Source organism: Sapajus apella, unplaced genomic scaffold (assembly GCF_009761245.1).
Source record: "Sapajus apella isolate SASKATOON/1434 unplaced genomic scaffold, GSC_monkey_1.0 scaffold12, whole genome shotgun sequence".
NCBI classification, from domain to species: Eukaryota; Metazoa; Chordata; class Mammalia; order Primates; family Cebidae; genus Sapajus; species Sapajus apella.
The window spans coordinates 4,152,446-4,172,078 of record NW_022436952.1 but is presented as its reverse complement, the minus strand read 5'-3'; the positions used below and the strand labels follow the sequence as shown (position 1 = coordinate 4,172,078).

Sequence of the window (19,633 nt, the reverse complement as noted above, 5' to 3'; positions counted from 1 at the left end):
ATACTTCAATCTCTTCTACTAAACCTTTAACAGTACCTTTAACAAATTAACCAGTGAAATTTACCAGTTTCAATGTCTTTATTTTCCTTCCTCCCTTTACCATAAAAGCTGGGCAAGTAAAGAGTCAAATGACCAAACACATAGGCAACTCATTCATTAATTTATTTAACAAATATGATCGCAGTCCTACTATGTGCTGGGATCCCTTGCTATTCTTGGTGGCACATGCCTTTAGTCCCAGCTACTCAAGATGATGAGGTGGGAGGATTACTTGAGCCCAGGAGTTTGAGACCAGCCTGCAATGTAGAGAGACCCCCACCTCAAATAATTTAAAAAAGAGAGATCCCTAAACTTTGGAAATTAATAGTCTAGAAGGGGCTACAGGTGTATTAATTACCAAAATAAACAAGAAACCTAGTTAAAAGAGTAGAAAAATAACAGTTTTATATTGTTTCATCAAGACATTATTGAAATGTTTTCTATTTCTTATTTTAATAGTTTCTTCCATTAGCCAGGCATTGGTGGCTCATGCCTATAACCTTAGCACTTCGGAAGGCCAAGGCAGGAGAATCTTTTGTGCTCAGGAGTTCAAGGCCAACCTGGGTAACACAGTGAAACCCTGTCTCTATTTAAAAAAGAAAGAAAGAAAAGTTTCCTTTGTAAACCCACAAATAACCTGATGTGCCAAAAATTTCATCTCTAAGAACACTACTATGTACAATTTGTGACATGTCGCCAATTCCATTGTTATAAAAAAATCACACAGTAAGCTGATTTTAAGTACTGACAATAAGTAGGAAGAGTAATGTTCTTTGTTTCATGTCCATTATCAAGTACCTAGTCTTTTTTTTGTTTGTTTTTTTGAGACGGAGTCTTGTTCCATCACCCAGGCTGGAGTGCAGTGGTGAGGTCTTGGCTCACTGCAACCTCCGCCTCCCCAGTTCAAGCAATTCTCCTGTCTCAGTCTCCCGAGTAGCTGGGACTATAGGCACCTGCCACCATCAAGTAACTAGTTTTAAAATATCTCCTGGATTGGATGCATATCTAACATAATATGGTTATATGGCATTGGTATCTAATATAATATGGTAACTCCATATTATTTTTATTTACTCTATACCACTTTGGACTTACATTTTTTGTTGTTGTTGAGACATGTTCTCACTCTGTTGCCCATACAGGAGTGCAGTGATTACAGCTCACTGAAGCCTCAAACTCCCAGGTCAAGTAATCCTCCCACCTCAGACTCCCAAGTACTACAGGTACACAGCACCACACCAGACCAATTTATTTTTATTGTTTTTTTTTTTTTTTTTTAATGAAACAGGAAAAAAAAAAAAAAGAAAACAAACAAACAAACAAACAATGAAACAGGGCCTCACCATGTTTCCCAGGCTGGTCTCAATTTCCTGGCCTCAAGGAATCCTCCCACCTCAGCCTCCTAAAGTGCTGGGATTACAGGTGTGAGCCACTATGCCCATCCCTTAAATTTTTGTTTGTTTTTTTTTGTTTGTTTGTTTTTTGAGACAGAGTCTCATTCTATCACTAGGTGCCAGGCTGGAGTGCAGTAACCCATCTTGGCTCACTGTAACCTTTGCCTCCTGGGTTCAAGCAATTCTCCTGCCTCAGCATCCCAAGTAGCTGGGACTACAGGTGCACACCACCACACCCAGCTACTTTTTGTATTTTAGTAGAGATGGGGTTTCACTATGTTGGCCAGGATGGTCTCAATCGACCTCATGATCTGCCCACCTCGGCCTCCCAAAGTGCTGGGATTACAGGCGTGAGCCACCACGCCCAGCCCGCCCTTAAATGTTTTAAAGAACTTTTTAATTAAAAAAAAAAAAAACCTTAAATTTTGGATGCAAAAACCAGATTTCAATTAGGCTGAAAAAATAATTTCAGAATCACTAGGGATAAAAGCATTTTGATGGATTATATAGTAATATTAATAAATAAAGTTATGCACAGATTACTTTTCAAACAATCTACATATATTATAAATAAATTTTATTGTTTCATTACTGTATCTTTTTTTCAGTGATCCAAAAGGCCTTGGTGTCATCCTTATGAATTTTTTTTTGAGACAGTGTTTCCCTCTGTTGCCCAGGCTGGTGTGCAGTGGCACGCTCATGGCTCACTGTAGCCTCGACCTCCCAGGCTCAGGCCATCTTCCTACCTCAGCCTGCCAAGTAACTGTTACTACAGGCATGTGCTAACACGCCTGGCTAATTTTTGTGCTTTTTGTAGAGTCAGGCTTTCACCATGTTGCCCAGGCTGGTCTTAAAGTCCTAGGCTCAAGCAATCTGCCCACCTCAGCCTCCCAAAGTGCTAGGATTACAGGCGTGAACCACTACTCCTAGCCTCATCCTTATGGTTCCTAATTATCATAAATGTATCAGTTAATATGGAGCTAAATTTAATAAAGCCTATACAGCACATTCTATGCCCTTGTGATGTGTAGGGTCTCTTTTCAAAATAACTAATGAATCCTTAGGACAAAAAACATTCAGTGAGCACCTACTGCTGGCAAGTTTCTGTGTTAATCACTCAGTTCTTCTCATACATGGTCTGGAACTATAGCTTGACGTTTGAGCCAATTGTCATTGGACATCTATCTAGGCCAGGTGCAGTGGCTCACTCCTGTAATCCCGGCACTTGGGAAGGTTGAGGCAGAAGGATCACTTGTGGCCAGTACTTCAAGACCAACCTGAGCAACATAGCGAGACCCCCATTTCTACAAAAAATAAAAAATAATAAATTAGCAGGTCATGGCAGTTTGTACAATAAATTAGCAGGTTATGGTGGTGCATGCCTGTAGTCCTAGCTACTCAAAAGGCCGAGGTAAGAGGATCATTTAAGCCTAGCAGTTTGTGGTAGCCTGAGCAACAGAGTGAGACCTGTCTCTAAAAGAAAAAAAAGTTAGATGTCTGATAAAAGATCTACCAATAATCTTTTAGTCCTAAATAAGTGTATGTATATACATCTATATATAAATGAAAAGTTTATAAGAATGTATTTTAAAAGTATCACTCAAAAGTGTATGCTAATTTTATGGCATCATCTATATCTTGCTGATTGAGAAAACAAATTCTGCTCATATTCAATGGATATTTTAATGGACTAATTGTGATCCTGAAATCTGCTTACGTAAATTTAATAGTTAAAATTTGGCTTTACATAAAAAAATGAAATCATATCCTTTGCAACAACATGGATGCAGCTGAAGGCCATTATTCTTAGTGAATTAACACAGAAGCAGAAAACCAAATACCACATGTTCTCACTTACGAGTGGGAGCTAAACACTGGGTACACATGGACCGTTATGAATTCATGTGACCCCAAATTAGACACTGGCAACTCCAAAAGGGGGAAGCATGGGAGGAGGGCAAGGGTTAAAAAGCTACCTATAGGGTACGACACTCATTATTTGGGTGACAGGATCAATAGAAGCCCAAACCTCAGCATCACACAATATACCTGTGTAAGAAACCTACACAAGTACCCCCTAAATCTAAATTTTTTTTAAAAAATTGGCTTTAAGTGATAGTCTAGCAAAAAATAGCCAATCACATTTTTGTTTCCTAAGCTTTCTTTTTCAATTATACAATTTAAGTGCTTAAAAAATTACTGACTTTTATCAAAGAATTACTAGCCCCAATCTCCTACTTAAAAAATTTATTTAAATAAAATGCATCACAATAAACATAAAAAAGAGTACTTTTTCAGCAGTATTTTAATTGAATGCAACAAATTCTGAGGGCCTTCTATGAACCAAAAACTGTCCTTGGCACTTAGTGTACAAAAACAGGACATAGTCTCTGCTCTCCAGAAGCTTAAAGGCCAGAGGGGGAATAAACACCTAAATCGATAAATAATTTCAACACAATGTGGTAGAAGTATCCACAGAAAGAAGAGGCCTTTAGCCGAGGTAGAGGGACATGAGGGACTGGGTAGGGGTGATCGCCAGAAGGCACTAGGAGGAGGTCATCAGAAGAAGGTCATCATACAGCCTTCATGGTGATGATGTCTGAGCAGTCTTGAAAGATGAGTAGGCATAACCAAGCAGAGAATGGGTGAACATAATAACAAAGACATGGAAGTGTGAAATAGCATATTGGATTATAGGAAGCACAAGCACGAATTTTGAAAATTTATGTTCTACCAGGATCCCATGGCCTTTTTTTGGCTTTTGGTCCTTAAAACCTTCATATCTCATCCTCTATATGCTCACAATGGAGGGGGAACAAATTCCATCAGCTAGAGGACTTATCTCTGTTAATCTCAACCATCCAGAACATGGAAAGGGGCCCGAAACAAAAAACTGCTACTACAAAATCCATGTGGTAAGAAATAGAAGCTGACATCAAGAAGGAGGCAAAAATTGTACAATATCCTGGGAATATTTGGTGTAGGGGCATTCAGCTTTACATAGCTCAAAACCCCTGTGAAAATATACTATGGAATAATACACGATCTGATAGAACAATGTCTCAGAGTTGCTGAGATAAACTTATCTCTTGTGTACCTTGCTTATAAAGCAGGGGGCTGTGTAATAAACATACTTAGAAAAATCTTTACCCAATATTGTTAAAAATAAAAAGGCTTTACATTAAATTGGAAGTCAGCCATTATCTGTGAAATTCATGTTTGTGAACCACCTCATTTCCCAACCATATCAGACAGAAGAGATGTTAAAGTACAAATAATAAAATTTAGCGATTCGTAAAGAATCTTTGGGTAGAAAATAATTAAAGTTGTGAGAAAATTAAAAAGAAATTAAAATTAAAAAGTTATAGCTTCTGATTTAGTATATGCATTAAAATCTTCATTTCTACATGACAAGATTTCTATTTCAAAAACGTATTCATCTGATATCTTCATACAAAGTCTCAATAAATTAATTAAAAGATAAATGAATTTATTAAATGACTTTATATGCTGAACGAATGATTATAATAAACTGCACAATAAACTGTTATGAATCAATGTGATCCCCAAATTGAGCAGAAAATAAAGGTATTCCATGAAGTATTCTACTTTCTTACATTGCCAAGAGAGGTATACACTACAGACCAAATCTCTATTCTAGACTGAGATCAAAACAAGATGATATAAAAATACTTAGTTTTAAATATCAAAAACATGGGTCAGATTAGTCCATTTTTGGTAGCTATAATGAACTAGATATTTTACCACATCAAATATTCTATCCTCAAGGACCTGACATTAAAACAGCCAAATTCACATAATTAATCTCTTTTTAAAATTTAAATGTTAAAAGTTTTTGCATTAAATATACTCTATACTATCTATTTCCATGGACCTATAAATTTAATCTAATCATGTAAACACAACTTTTTAAAATCACTGATCTATATTCTCTTTCCATTTATAATTTTTTATACATTCTGAATTAAATTCTACACAAGTTTTCATTCTTTTCTTCTTCAGGGAGTCTTCATCCAGGCTTATTAAATATCTGTATTAGTACACCAATAACCTAAGATATGCTGTTTATTTTCTTTATTTCGCATTAAATAAATGAATTTGGAAGTATTAACATTTATAAAGAAATACTCCAGTTTCTATGGATTTGCACGGTTCTGTACATTATCCTTAATATGTGGTATAGTTAAGTCTAGGAAAAATAGTGTCAAAGTACTGATTTATAATTTCATAAATACAAATAAATCATTGTGTAATAAAGCATAAGAGCTCTTCAACAATTATTTTTCCCATTGTATACAACAGCCCGATTTTCCCCCCTTGCTATTGGCCAGTAAAACCTTTGTTAAAAGTTACACTTTAATAAACCATTATTTAAATGTTAAAATGCAAAAAAAGTTTTTTTTTTTTTTTACAAACAGTGAATGTAATCAGACTATATAAAATGCAAACATTTTTAAGTTTCTAAACCCTAATAATTAAAAAATTTAAAAGCATAAGGTTTTTGATATTTTAATAACTTCATATACTCTAAAAATAAAGCTGCCAAAGATCAGTTCATTGTTAGAGATCCTTTCATTATTATGAAGAAAATATCCACAATCTTCATATTTATCAAAGTAACCTTTTAGTTAGGCGTCAATATCTCATTTTAATAGAATGAAATTCTGATTTTCTAAATACCACCATCCCCCTGAGTTGAGATGCATTAGCCATTTTCAAGGCTTTAGAAACACTTGTTGAAAAGACCACTGAAGAGTTTACAGAAGCAGTGTGAAATTTTAGGTAACCCAACGAAGCACAGAATAAAAAATGTTTGAGAAGCGAGGATAGTTTTATGACTTTCAAAATTAATTCAAATGAAACTCTTGATGTGAACTTGATTTTTGCGTTGAGTAAAGATTTATTAGAAGATCAAGTTCCAAGGGAAATGCAAGTGCCAACCCCTTTCAAATGTACCTTTCCCGTATAACACCATTTACCCTTGGAAGAAAACAAGTCACTCAGATTAGCTCAATTCCAATGAACACTGAGGCTATACGAAGGAAAAAAATATCCAAAAGGGTTGGTTATTCCACCCCAGATTTGCAGCTATTTCAGGGACACCCCTTAAGTGCTCTTACTCTGCAGACGTAGGGTTGACCCCCCATGTCTGACAACCCTTTAGAAATAAAATTGCAAAGAAGTTATCACTTTCCAAAGAGCGGAGGAAGGACAAGTGAGAATCGACTAGCTTTGCCCTCGGAAATACCTCATATTTACTTTTGACAAAAGAAATAAATAGAAGCAAAACCGAGATTCAGAAGAAACTCTTTCTGCTGCCTGCACCGGTCAAGCTTCTCAAAGACCCGGGAGAAAAGAAGTGGGCTGCAGGCTCACCTTCCATGTCGCTGCTGGGCCGGGCTGGAGCTGCTGCTTTGGCTACCCGGCCTCTCCACGTGCTCCTGCCGTCGCCGGGACACAGCTCGCAGCTGGCGGGAGATTCCCGGCGCGGGGAGTCCCCGGGATCCGGCCGCCGCGTCGGCGCAGACTGAAAGGGGCAGGAGCCGGCGACCTGCCGGTACGCGGGGTTACAGCGGCGCTGGCTGGCGGCGGCTTTAAAGGACGCTGTCCGCGGAGTGCCTCGGGTTCCGCGCCTCCAGCCCCTTTTTGAATGTCAAACCCAAGGAACCTTGACAGGATGGAAATGGCGCATCACTAAATTGTCTCAAAATGTCTATTTTAGAAGGATAATGGATGAGAAGAGTAATATCACACGGAGGATGGAGGGTCTGCACTGGTTTCTTGGCAAGCTCAAGTTCAGACGTTTATCTTAAATTGAAGAAGATCTGGAACTTTTTGCCTATATTTGGTGATAACAGCCGTGAAAAGTACCCATGAGAACTCCCTTCTTTCAAAGTATTTTTTTTTTCCTTCCTCACTTTTTCATTTCACATAGTAAGAGGTTTTGGTCCAAGTTTTTAGAAAGACAGTCCGAATGGATTTTGGCACTTTTATCAATCCAAATGTTTGATTTTTGGAAGCAATTATGTCACTTTTGTTTTCCCTCTGGGAACTGCTTGGTTTATTTGCCACCACTCACACAATACTACCCGCTCTATATAAATAGAATGAGTGTTTAATAGAGTGTGTTTATTTTCTCTCAGCCTGCCTTCTTCCAAATAGACACCTTACAAAAATACATATATGATGTTTCAGAAAAATGAGCAAAGAAAGTAGAGCTAAGGGTGGAAGGTGGGGGTAATAAGATAGGAAAATTAACTTAAAGATGTTAGTACACAGATATGTACCAGTCAACGTCTTTTCCCAACATCCTCCCTACTGTCTAGAGAAAAAGCACACATTTGACTGCAGAGAGAGGCAAGGGGACGTGACCACACAACTGTTTTCAAAGCAGAACTTTTCTTCACATTGAGGTCTAAGGGACATTGTTCAGGTGAGCCCTTCTAAAGATACCCAGTGTGCTGGACAATACACGAATGAGTATCAAAAGGCCACTGTCACCCTTATTAGAAAATCGTATTAGTGTATACAAATATATTTGAGACTTAAGGTTGAGAATTTATGCATCAGCTGACCATATCAGAAGAAATCCACACTTACAAGTTAAAGTATGCATGCTGTAATTTTATGAATTGTAGTTTTAAACAACAGTGTGTTGTTGGTATAGGCAGCCTATGTGATGCGTGTATATATCTTTAAATGAGTGAAAAACTGCACTGGCTTTAAGCACCATGGTAGCATCTCTATAAATGTATAAGTTGGGAGTTCTACAGGACATCCATTTTGGAGAAATATTCTAAACATTAGGTCTAATTTTAGTACTGAAAGGGGAAATTTGTTGTTTGTTAGTTTCTAAAAGCAAAAATAGCATGTCAAAAGTAGCAGAAGAGGAACTGTAAAATTTCACAGGGATGGTATGAGGATGAAAAGGTATTTGGTTATTAAAAAGTTGTAAGCCTGGTGCAGTGGCTCACGCCTGTAATCCCAACACTTTGGGAGGCCGAGACAGGAGAATCATGAGGTCAGAAGTTAGAGGCCAGCCTGACGAACATGATGAAATCCTGTCTCTACTAAAAATACAAAAATTAAATTAGCTGGGCGTGGTAGTGCATACCTGTAATCCCAGCTACTAAGGAGGCTGAGGCAGGAGAATCCCTTGAACCCAGGAGGCAGAGGTTGCAGTGAGCTGAGGTCGAACTACTGCACTTCCAGCCTGGGTGACAGAGCAACACTCTGCCTCAAAAAAAAAAAAAAAAAAAAAGTTGTAAGAAAACTTTATGATATTCCATTACAATACTTTGTATACTCGACAGTGGAGCATGTTACTACTCTGTAAATAGTTCGAAACTGAGTATTTCAGACTCCCGAGAGTGATACCTAAGGGGATTAAAAGTGGATTGGTAAAATAATTTATGTAGCTACTCCACCCTCAGGGAGGTGCAGCATAAATCCCTACTCTTTAAGTGTGGGCACACATAGTGGCTTCCTTCCAAGAGTATAGTATGAAAGTGGGGGAGTAAGTTGACAGTGGAGAAACCTGACAAACAGTACCTAGGCCAACAGACCAAGGTTAACATCAAGTGATAAGGCACGTTGATAGTATGTACCCTTGATATGATGTGATGGGGATGTCATTTTATCTCTGTAATCTTCCTACCAAGAACCCATAATTCTAGTCTAACATGGGGAAAGACACCAAATTCCAGTAGAGAGGCATTCTACAAAATACCTAACCAGTTAAAGCCAGGTCAAGACCTTCAACAACAAGAAAAGTCTGACACAGTCAAGAGGAATCTAAGGAGCTATGACGACTCTAGGTAATGTAGGATCCCACATGGGATCCTGGAGCAAAAAAAAAAAAAAAAAAAAAGGACGGGGTGGCAGGGGGGACATTAGGCAAAAAACTAAGGAAATCTGAATCAAGTTTGGACTTCAGTTAATAGTGATATATCAATATTGGCTCATTAATTGGAAGCAATGTGCCAAACCAATGTAAGATGTCAATAATAGGGAAAATTGAGTGGGAGTATGTAAAAACTCTCTGTACTGTTTTTGTAATTTTTCTGTAAATCTAAAACTCTTCTAAAATAAAAAGTTTATTTAAAAAGAGTGGATGGGTACTTTTGACAGACAACTACTACTCATTTGGTTAAGTCTCTTCTCATAGGATTTAGTTTATCACATAGGATTTACAAGGATCAATTACTTGCAATAACTGAGAAGCCAACAAGACACACCGTGGATTTATAATGTACTTTGACTAAAACTGGAATGATGAACTTGGAGGGAATCAAAGATAATGCCTAAATCTGTCTTTGTTATCATTACCTTAAGAAGGGAACAGTTGAGACCAGACCATGTATCCAGACATGGTAACTGACAATGGGTGGATCTGACTCACTGAGTCACATTTCACAGCTTATGCTATATAGGTAAAATTAACGGTGACTAAAAATGAAATTACTGACAAAGGTTGTTCCTGGACCATCTGAGATAGTCCAAGTACTGACTCGGCTTAAAGGAAATAAAACCGAAAACTCTTGATCTCACCCAAAATAACCATTCTGCACCCTGTCTGAACCTTGGGCTCTCTCTGCTAACCAGCCTACTCAAAACCACTACTGAGGGTGGTGCCCCGCTGCTAAGAAACAGACAACACACAGGGCCTTTCGGGCCACCAAACTAATAGCCAAGAAGGAGCCATCCACGACGCGGGCAGGATCCCCTTTGGAGCCCCCTGATCTTGACTAATCATCCATCCCTACAGAAAAAGCCAGTCGGGCTCCTGCCTTACGCTTGGACCCATTTTTAAAGCCAGGTCACTTCACCAACCTAGATACCTGTGCACTGGGAGGGTCTCTCACATCGCCTCGTACTTGAAGTGAAAATCAAGATTCAACGCTCCCCTAGAGTGGGAAGGCCCAGAGGCGCCTTCTTGGCTCAGCAGTTGCTCTTCCGGGTCTTGGTTTTGCGGGTAAAGAACGCAATTAGATAAAAATCGCTTGTCAGTTTGAAAGAGACTGGACACCCCGTTTCAGCGTTCATGAGATGAGAGGCACAGGAAATCCCCACGCGGGCCTCTCTGCTTCACGTGAGGAGGAAATTGTCACAAGCCTCTGCCTTCCTCAGGTCCCAATCGCATCGCATCCCCTGGCGGCCGCCCCCAACCCCCCTACAGTCCTTGGACCCCCCCGGTGTTCTCTCCTCCATCCCTTCAGCCCCTAGACTGCGGAATCCCGGGAACGCGACGTCGCGGCTTCTTTCCCCTTACTCTCTTCCTCCCTTCCGCTCCGCTAGGAGAACGAAGGGGCGCCGAGCGCGGGAAAATGGCGCCGGTCAGAAGGCGCGAAGCGTTCGCACGCCTGCGGCCGCGTGACACCAGGGCACCAGGCGTCCGCCTCCCACGCCCTCGCCCCGCCCCCGCGCGCGAGAATCAGAGCACGCACGCGTTCTCCTCTGCGTCCGCTCCCGAGGGGGCGACGGACGGGTAGGGGAGGTGACCCCGGCGTTCCGCTCGGCGCTGTGGAGGAGATGGGGAGGTGTTGGGCCAGGGCTGAAGTAGGAAGGAGACCGTCCCTCGACGCCTCCTGCGACGCTAGCCCCTGAGCCGCGATGCGAGCGTGGGTCCTCCTCTCCGCGGTGCTCTGGTGCCTCCCAGGAGGTGGGGCTCCCTCCGCCGGGTCCCCAGGCCTCTCCCTCGGCCCTGCCTCCTTCGCCTCGCCCTGCCCTGTCCTACTTGAACCCCGCTCCTCTTCTAACTAAAAAGTCAGTGATTTCTTTCCTCCGCAGTCGAATGCCCGCGTTCTACCTTATTCAACACGAAGGGCTTCATTTATGGCCAGCCGGGACACCCAGGTAACGAGGACCTCTGCACGCGGGCCCAGTGGAGGGGCCGGAACTGCGGAGCTCTTCCCGGAAGAGCTTCCCTGGAACCTGGAGGGAAGGGGAGCGAGTGAGCGTTTATTGAGCACCTGTTATACCAAGCATCTGCTTGGCAGTTCGCAAAGGTCGCATCTTTTCATCCTTACAGCGACCCCTGTTGAGTTGCCTTGCTAAAGCCGTGCAGCTCCCAAGGGGCTGGGATTCATTCCAAATTTCTTTCTCCGATGCCATCTCACTTCTAGGTGCCTCTGCTGCTTTGCAGCGCGGGAAACCCACTCAGAGGAGTGATTTCCAAGGTCCTCTGTTTGGAATATCTTTAATCCTCCCATTATTAACTGGAAAAACTTTGCGTCCTTCAAGGCTCAGCTCAAATGTCATTTATCTCTGCCGTGAAACTTTCCCAAGGAAAATTAGTCACATAGCTAATTTTAGATAATTTTGAGCCAGTTGATAGCATTTGTTACGTTTAGAATCCTTCCAGGTTTGGGTCCTCTCCCCGACCCCCCACCAAATTGTAGGACGTTGTCTTTATGTACTCAGAGCATGGCATTCAGTAGGCTTTAAAATTAGTATCTTTCTGGGTTGCAGTGATTCCAAGCATACAGTTCTTTCTCTACCAAACCAGAAACAAGAAGCAATCACACATGTTCCTAGTATACCCCAGATAGGCTTAATTATTGTTCCCAATGGAGGAAATTTACAGTTAAACATCAAGTTTCCCTTAGGGTGATCATGATCTTTTTTGTTTGTTTGTTTGTTTTTGATAGAGTCTCTCTCTGTCACCCAGGCTGGAATTCAAGGGCACAATCTCAGCTTACTGCAACCTCCCCCTCCCGGATTCAAGAGATTCTCCTGCCTCAGCCTCCTGAGTAGCTGGAATTACAGGCACCTGCCACCATGCCCAGCTAATTTCTGTATTTTTAGTACAGAGGGGGGTTTCACCATGTTGGCCAGGCTTGTCCTGAACTCCTGACCTAGGTGATCCACCCACCTCGGCATCCCAAAGTGCTGGGATTACAGGCATGAGCCACCAAGCCCAGCTGATCATCTTTTTTTTTTTTTTTTTGAGACGGAGTTTCACTCATGTTACCCAGGCTGGAGTGCAATGGCGCGATCTCGGCTCACCGCAACCTCCGCCTCCCGGGTTCAGGCAATTCTCCTGCCTCAGCCTCCTGAGTAGCTGGGATTACAGGCACGCACCACCATGCCCAGCTAATGTTTTTTGTATTTTTAGTAGTGACGGGGTTTCACCATGTTGACCAGGATGGTCTCGATCTCTTGACCTCGTGATCCACCCGCCTCGGCCTCCCAAAGTGCTGGGATTACAGGCTTGAGCCACCGCGCCCGGCCTCCAGCTGATCATCTTTAAAATAGTTTTGCTAAAGTCCTTTTCTGAACTTTTTTTTTTTTTCCTGAGAGGGAGTCTCGCTCTGTTGCCCAGGCGGGAGTGCATTGGTGCATTCTCGGCTCACTGGAGCCTCCGCCTCCTGAGTTCAAGTGGTTCTCCTGCCTCAGCCTCCCGAGTAACTGGGATTACAGGCCCGCATCACCATGCCAAGCTAAGTTTTGTTTTTTTTGGTAGAGTCAAGGTTTTGCCATTTTCCCCAGGCTGGTCTCGAACTGGACTCAATTAATCCGCCTCCTCGGCCTCCCAAAATGCTGGGATTACAGGTGTGAGCCACCCTGCCCAGTCCTTTTCTGAACTTTGAATTCCTTCCACCAATCCCCCAAAAAATTATGATTTGAGTGAGTTCTGAATGTGTACATTAAAATAAACTTTAAATGTATAATGTATATTTTTATAAACAAATATGGAAAAATGTTATGACTCATGATTAATAATGAGTTTAAAAAAACGTACTATGAGAAGCAACAACTTCAGATTAGCATTCTAAATGTTAAATATCGATTTTTTAAATAGTGAAATCCAACAATAATTTGTGTCTTCAAGACAAAATGGTAGGCATATATTTCTTAATTTAATTTTGCTATATAATGTAGTTATACATTATTTTATTTCATCACAGAGAAAATATATGTTAAGTTACATCAAAATAGCCCAGTCCTTATCTGTATGGATTTTAAGCTTGCTAAAAAAGAAGTAGTGGACCCCACCTACTTATGGATTGGGCCTAATGAAAAGACATTAACAGGTAAATCTGATTTTAATATGTTCTTTTTTAATGATGTGAACATATTTTTAAAAAATCACTATTGCTTATTAGAAAGAACAAATTGAAATTTAGTTTTAATGGCAGTTTCTCTTGCTCCCTGCTTAGACAAATCATGTTATATCTTGGCCACTTCTCTATTTTCTCCTCATGCAAAAACTGAAGCAGTAATTTTTGTGCCCTACGTCTCAGAGCTATGTTAATTCAAAGGTCTTTATAAAACCTAAAATTTATCATTGTAGCGCCAGTAACAGGAGATGACATAGCTAATATATAATTTTTCGTGATGTTAGCGTGCCTTGGTACATAAGTATTATTAATCAGTTTCTGTCTTGTCTGAAGAAATTGTATAGCACTACAGGGCAATGTAATCTCTTTTTCTGAATTATTGGTATGAACCAATTGGAACTAGATGCCAAGAAACAAAACAAAACAAAAAAACACAAAATATATTTCAAAAGTGTACTTTATCATGTAGTCTCCCACAGAGTAATATGACAGAATTAAGATTTTGTGGGATTCTTAAAGTTGAGATCGTTCATTAATTTGAAAAAATATTTGTATCTATTTGTAATTCCAAGTTTACTAAATAATGCTTGATACGTTATATGTTAAATAAGTAATTTACTATTCTGTTTAGGAAATAATCGAATAAATATAACTAAAACTGGACAGCTGATGGTGAAAGATTTTCTGGAGCCTTTGTCTGGACTTTACACATGTACTCTTTCTTATAAGACTGTTAAAGCAGAAACCCAGGAAGAAAAGACAGTAAAAAAGAGATATGACTTTATGGTCTTTGGTAAGAATTTAGGCACATTTTAACTTACACATTTAGTTTGGATCACAATTAAATGTTTAGTGTCTTCATTTAGTGAAAATGAGTCTGTAATAGGTGACTATCACTAATTATGACTTACAGAATATTTTGGGACATATTTGACTAGGCAAACTCTTAAATTGACATCAAGATAGTTTATCCTAAATAATCTTCCTTCAATTCCCCACTTGCCTCTGTCTAGATATGCAAGCACATCTACTTTACCACAATTTAGCCGGTAATTTCAAAACTGATCTTTTAATTCTGTAAAAGCAAGTTAACGATTCTTTCACTGGGCTGTGCTGACAGCAATGATACTTTCTGTGAATTAAGGCTCTCCCCAAAGTCTTTTTTTTTCTTGATACTGTTATCTATATAGCCGTCCCACAGAAGCCATGTCTCTTGTTGTGCCAAGTAGATAATATATCAGATGAAAATAACATTTTCCATTAAAGTTAGTAGTTTGGTGTATTTTTGTGAGGACTAACTGATAAAACATTTTATTAGATAAGTTTCTATGCTGATTGCAGTATTGACGGGATTAAGCATTACATGCTATTTGAAAATTGTTTGGTAGAGGAAATCAATGCTAGGCACCATTGTTTTCACTCTTATCTTTCTTTTTTTAAAGCGTATCGGGAACCTGATTATTCATATCAGATGGCTGTACGTTTTACCACAAAGTCTTGTATAGGGAGATACAATGATATGCTCTTTAGAGTGCTGAAGAAAATCTTGGATAATCTGGTATCTGATTTGTCCTGCCATGTCATAGAACCATCATATAAATGTCATTCTGTTGAAATTCCAGAACATGGCCTCATACATGAGCTATTTATAGCATTTCAAGGTAAAATTTTAACATTTCTTTAATTTTGAATTTAGTCCTGAACCATGATAATTTCAAAATTAATTACCATATTAATATGAGATATTTTTTAAGTAATAGGTATTAAATGTCTGTTAAGCACTAACGTATATAGTTGATCTTAGCCTGTTTACACTTTTAAAACTTAACACACTAATTAATTACTTTCAAATATGGCGTATTGTTGCTTCTTAAAAATCAATATCATTTTATTAATACAGCTTTTATGTAGCTAATATTTCACTTATAACTTCTTACAGAATTTTTAATAGTATTTTTGAAAATTTAGTAAAAGTAAATCACTAAACCAAATGTATTTCTATTCATTTTAAAGCCTTGTAGTTACTTGTATTAGCCCCCAGATGGAGTGAAACCATAAAGCATAAATTACTCAAATTGTGCACCTTGTTTTAGTACTAGGATTAGATGGTGGGACTAAACATGCCTGCTTGCACACTGAATTCAGCACTTGGACCTTTATTGAAATGTTTGAAACTTTTTAGAATCCCTTTGTGAACCTATCATTTTTTTTCTCTTCAGTTAATCCTTTTGCACCAGGGTGGAAAGGTGCTTGCAATGGATCTGCTGACTGTGAAGATATCACTAATCACAATATCGTCCAGGTGAGACTGTCATTTTAAGGAAGAATTATTTATCTTTTTCTTTTTTTAGAGACAGGGTGTCACCCAGGCTGGAGTGCAGTGGTACGACCATAGCAAACTGCAGCCTCGAACTCCTGGGCTCAAGTGATCTTCCTGCCTCAGCCAAGGAGGAAGTATTTGAAAATCAATAAAGCTATTTTAAAATTTTTTTGTAAATACTTTGTTTTCTTAAAACATTTCTTAAAAATCTATTTCTCCATCTTGTGAATATTTATCAATAATAAAGACATTTCTAAGGAGTAAATTTATTTTTTAAATATAAAGTATTAACATTGATTTTTTAAAATATTATTGATTTTTGGTTTCAGTTTTTTAAACTGAGATTATGAGATTCTTGGTTATTTCAAGATTTTTTTTTTTTTTTTTTATCGAAAGAGAGCTGGAGTATCAAGATGTGTTATTTTGGAATAGTAAATCTGGAACATTAGTTAGTTCCCAAGATTAGTATTATGTATTTTATCTATGACAGAAAGACAGATCCCTGGTCTTTGTTCCTCAAATGATGATTAAATAGTAGCTGAAAGGACGATTTCACAAATATGTTACTCTAGGTTAAGCCAATGCTGCTTCCAAAACTGTATCTCTATTGATCATAATAGTTGCTCTCCCCTCCACCATCCTCAGAGGCTAAAGACAGAGTCTTAAAATCCCTCCACACCCACATAAGCAGTGAAGAAAAAAAGAAAAATCCCTTCACTCTCTGGTCTAGTTCCTGAGCCCATATCCTGAATTGATGTTGTACATGGCTTATGAGAAACAGTTAACATTAGTTATTATTAAATTTTGTGTCAAAAACCCAAAATTTACATCATCAGTTTATAATGCTGACCAAAGAAAAGTGTTTTTTTGTTTTTGTTTTCGCTTTTTTTTTTTTTGAGACTGAGTCTCTATCTGTCACCAGGCTGGAATGCAGTGGCTCGGTGTCAGCTCACTGCAGCCTCCACCTCCCAAGTTCAAGTATTCTCCTGCCTCAACCTCCCGAGTAGCTGGGACTACAGGCGCGTGCCACCATGCCCAGCTAACTTTTGTATTTTTAGTAAAGATGGGGTTTCACCATGTTGGCCAAGATGGTCTCCATCTCTTGACGTTGTAATCTGCCTACCTTGGCCTCCCAAAGTGCTAGGATTACAGGCATGAGCCACCACGCCTGGCCAATTTTTCTTAACCATTGCACATATCAATTGACAACAGTTGATAAGGTCAAGCCTAGACTAATTTTGGTGTTAACACATACCTTTTCAGGAATTTATCTATGTAAAGTATGGCATGCTTATACTACATAATTGCCTCTGATACTGGAGGATAAATTTGGTTCAGGGTTTAGTAATTGTACCTCTCTCTGGTATTTTTACACCTTAGGCAAGAGATCGAATAGAAGAATTTTTTCGGAGCCAAGCATATATTTTCCACCATAACTTTAATAAAACTCTACCAGCAATGCATTTTGTGGACCACAGTTTTCAAGTAGTACGTCTGGATAGCTGTCGACCAGGCTTTGGAAAAAATGAAGGTCTACACAGTAATTGTGCTAGCTGTTGTGGTAATTACAAAATATAAATATCTAAATATTTAGGTTATATAGTCAGAAGAATACATGAGTAATTCACTTGGCATAACTGAATAGAATCTTTACACTGATTCTCTTACCAAAAAAATTATCTAAAGGGAAGTAAAAATTCAAAGCCCCAATTTATTTATTTATTTTTTTTTGAGACAGAGTCTCGCTCTCTTGCCCAGACTGGAGTGCAGCTGTGCAATCTCAGCTCACCACAACCTCCATCTCCCGGTCCAAGCAATTCTCCTGCCTCAGCCTCCTGAGTAGCTAAGACTACAGGCACCCGACACCACAGCTGACTAATTTTTGTAAAAAGTAGAGTTTCACCATGTTGGCCAGGCTGGTCTTGATTGAACTCCTGACCTCAAGTGATCATCCACCTTGGCTTCCCAAAGTGCCCAAAGAAATTACACATGTGGACTACCACACTTGGCCCCTTTTTTTTCTTTTTTTTGATATGGAGTCTGGCTTTGTTACCCAGGCCAGAGTACAGTGTGGCACAGTCTTAGCTCATGGTAACTCTGCCTCCCAGGCTCAAGCCATTCTTCAATCTCAGCCTCCCGAATAGCCAGGATTACAGGTGTATATCACCACACCTGACTAATTTTTGTATCTTTAGTAGTGATAGTGTTTCACCCCGTTGCCCAGACTGTTCTCCAATTCCTGAGCTCAAGCAATCTGCCCCCCTCGGCCTCCCAAAGTGCTGGAATTATAGGCGTGAGTCACAGCACCCAGCCAAAGCCCAAATTTCTAAATATACTTATTTTAATGTATATTAACTCTTCCTGATGTACTCTCTTGTATACATTTCCATAGTGTTCTGTTTTAAGCTACTGTACAATGAAGGAAAACAGAATGGTCCTACTTAGAAAGCCGAGAACTAGGAAATAGGAACTCATAAATGGAGTACTGCAGTAGATACTGTAAAATGCTGATAGTAAAAGAAAAAATAGGATTCTCACTTTCTCTTCTCTTTAAGATCATCAAATTATAAAGTTTGAAACTCATAAATAATCTTTTACAACTTAAATTAGCTGAACATTACTTGGTATAATATAGGCACTGAAATGATGTGATATTGAAGGCAGATTTATATTGTTGGTATAAAATACCTCCCAAGTTGCAGAAGCATGAAATACCTATAAATTATAATTATTCCATGTGTTTTCCTCTGCAGTGGTTTGTAGTCCTGGGACTTTTAGTCCTGATGTTGATGTAACTTGTCAGACCTGCATTTCTGTCCTTATCTACGGAGCTAAATCTTGCCCATAAACTTCAAACCGACAATATGAAGACTAGAGGTGAAAGCATTGTCACTTACTTGTGGAAGTGGGGGACATAAGATGATTTGTTCACATCCCAGAGGATCACAGGTAGTTCTATTAAGTAGAATCAGTAAGACCAAACCACTGGAAAACATGCATTTTAGAAACTTTTAAAAAAATGGTTAACTTGGCATTTCTAAGAAGGCATTTAATCCAGTATCTCCAGTGTACAAAGGAAAGTTGAAGTATTAATGGATTATTTTTAATGAAATGTTTTATTGTTTACAAACAATATGTTGCTCTGTACCTAAGAGTGTAGTAAGGTCAAGAAGGGTAGCAAAGTATAATAAAATAAAAATTTTATACTTTCTATGTATTTGTTTGGAATCACTCTTGTATGATATAAAGGCATGTATATTATCTTTGTATTAGAACCAAAAAAGTTATTTATTTTGGTCCCTTTGATTTTATTTTTTAAGATAATTAATAGACTATTTTTTAAAGTATAGGTTTAGGTTTACAGAATAATTGAGCAGATAATACATAGAGTTCCATATACCCACCGCACCCCATACCCTTATTCCTCCTCACACAATTTTTCCTATTATTAAGATCTTGCATTAGTGTGGCACATTTGTTACAAATGATGAACCAATATTGATTTATTATTAACTGTAGTCCATAGTTCGTTCTTTGTGTTATAAGGTTATGTGGGTTTTGACAAATTCATAGTGGCGTGTGTGCACCATTGCAGTTTCATACAGAATAGTTTCTGCACCCTAAAAATCCTCTGTGCTGCACTTATTTATCCCACCCCCACACACCCCCATCCCCGCCCCCACCCAGCCCTGAGCCCTGGCAACCACTGATCTTTTTACTGCCTCTACAGTTTTGCCTTTTCCAAAATGTCATGTAGTTGGTTGGAATTCTATAGTATGTAGACTTTTTGGACTGAC

The 19,633-nt window shown here is 39.1% G+C and overlaps 2 protein-coding genes across 3 annotated transcripts in view; one reads left to right on the top strand and one right to left on the bottom strand.

Moving 5' to 3' along the window:
- Positions 1-7,153, bottom strand: part of IKZF3 (IKAROS family zinc finger 3) — a 96,437-nt gene extending 89,284 nt beyond the window's left edge. The window contains exon 1 of one of the 2 annotated variants that reach the window (XM_032279806.1): positions 6,831-7,153. In XM_032279806.1, coding sequence (XP_032135697.1) covers positions 6,831-6,837 — 7 coding nt within the window. In that variant the 5' untranslated portion in view covers positions 6,838-7,153. The remainder of the gene's footprint in view (positions 1-6,830) is intronic. The other variant, XM_032279805.1, reaches the window with a different exon arrangement.
- On the top strand, positions 6,836-19,050 carry ZPBP2 (zona pellucida binding protein 2). Its single transcript, XM_032279356.1, is given in 9 exon segments — positions 6,836-6,970; positions 10,291-10,428; positions 10,673-10,941; positions 13,338-13,489; positions 14,148-14,309; positions 14,959-15,177; positions 15,736-15,818; positions 17,217-17,397; positions 18,590-19,050. Coding segments are annotated over 9 exon segments (1,461 nt in total). The 3' UTR covers positions 18,712-19,050.
- Positions 19,051-19,633: the final 583 nt, after the last annotated feature.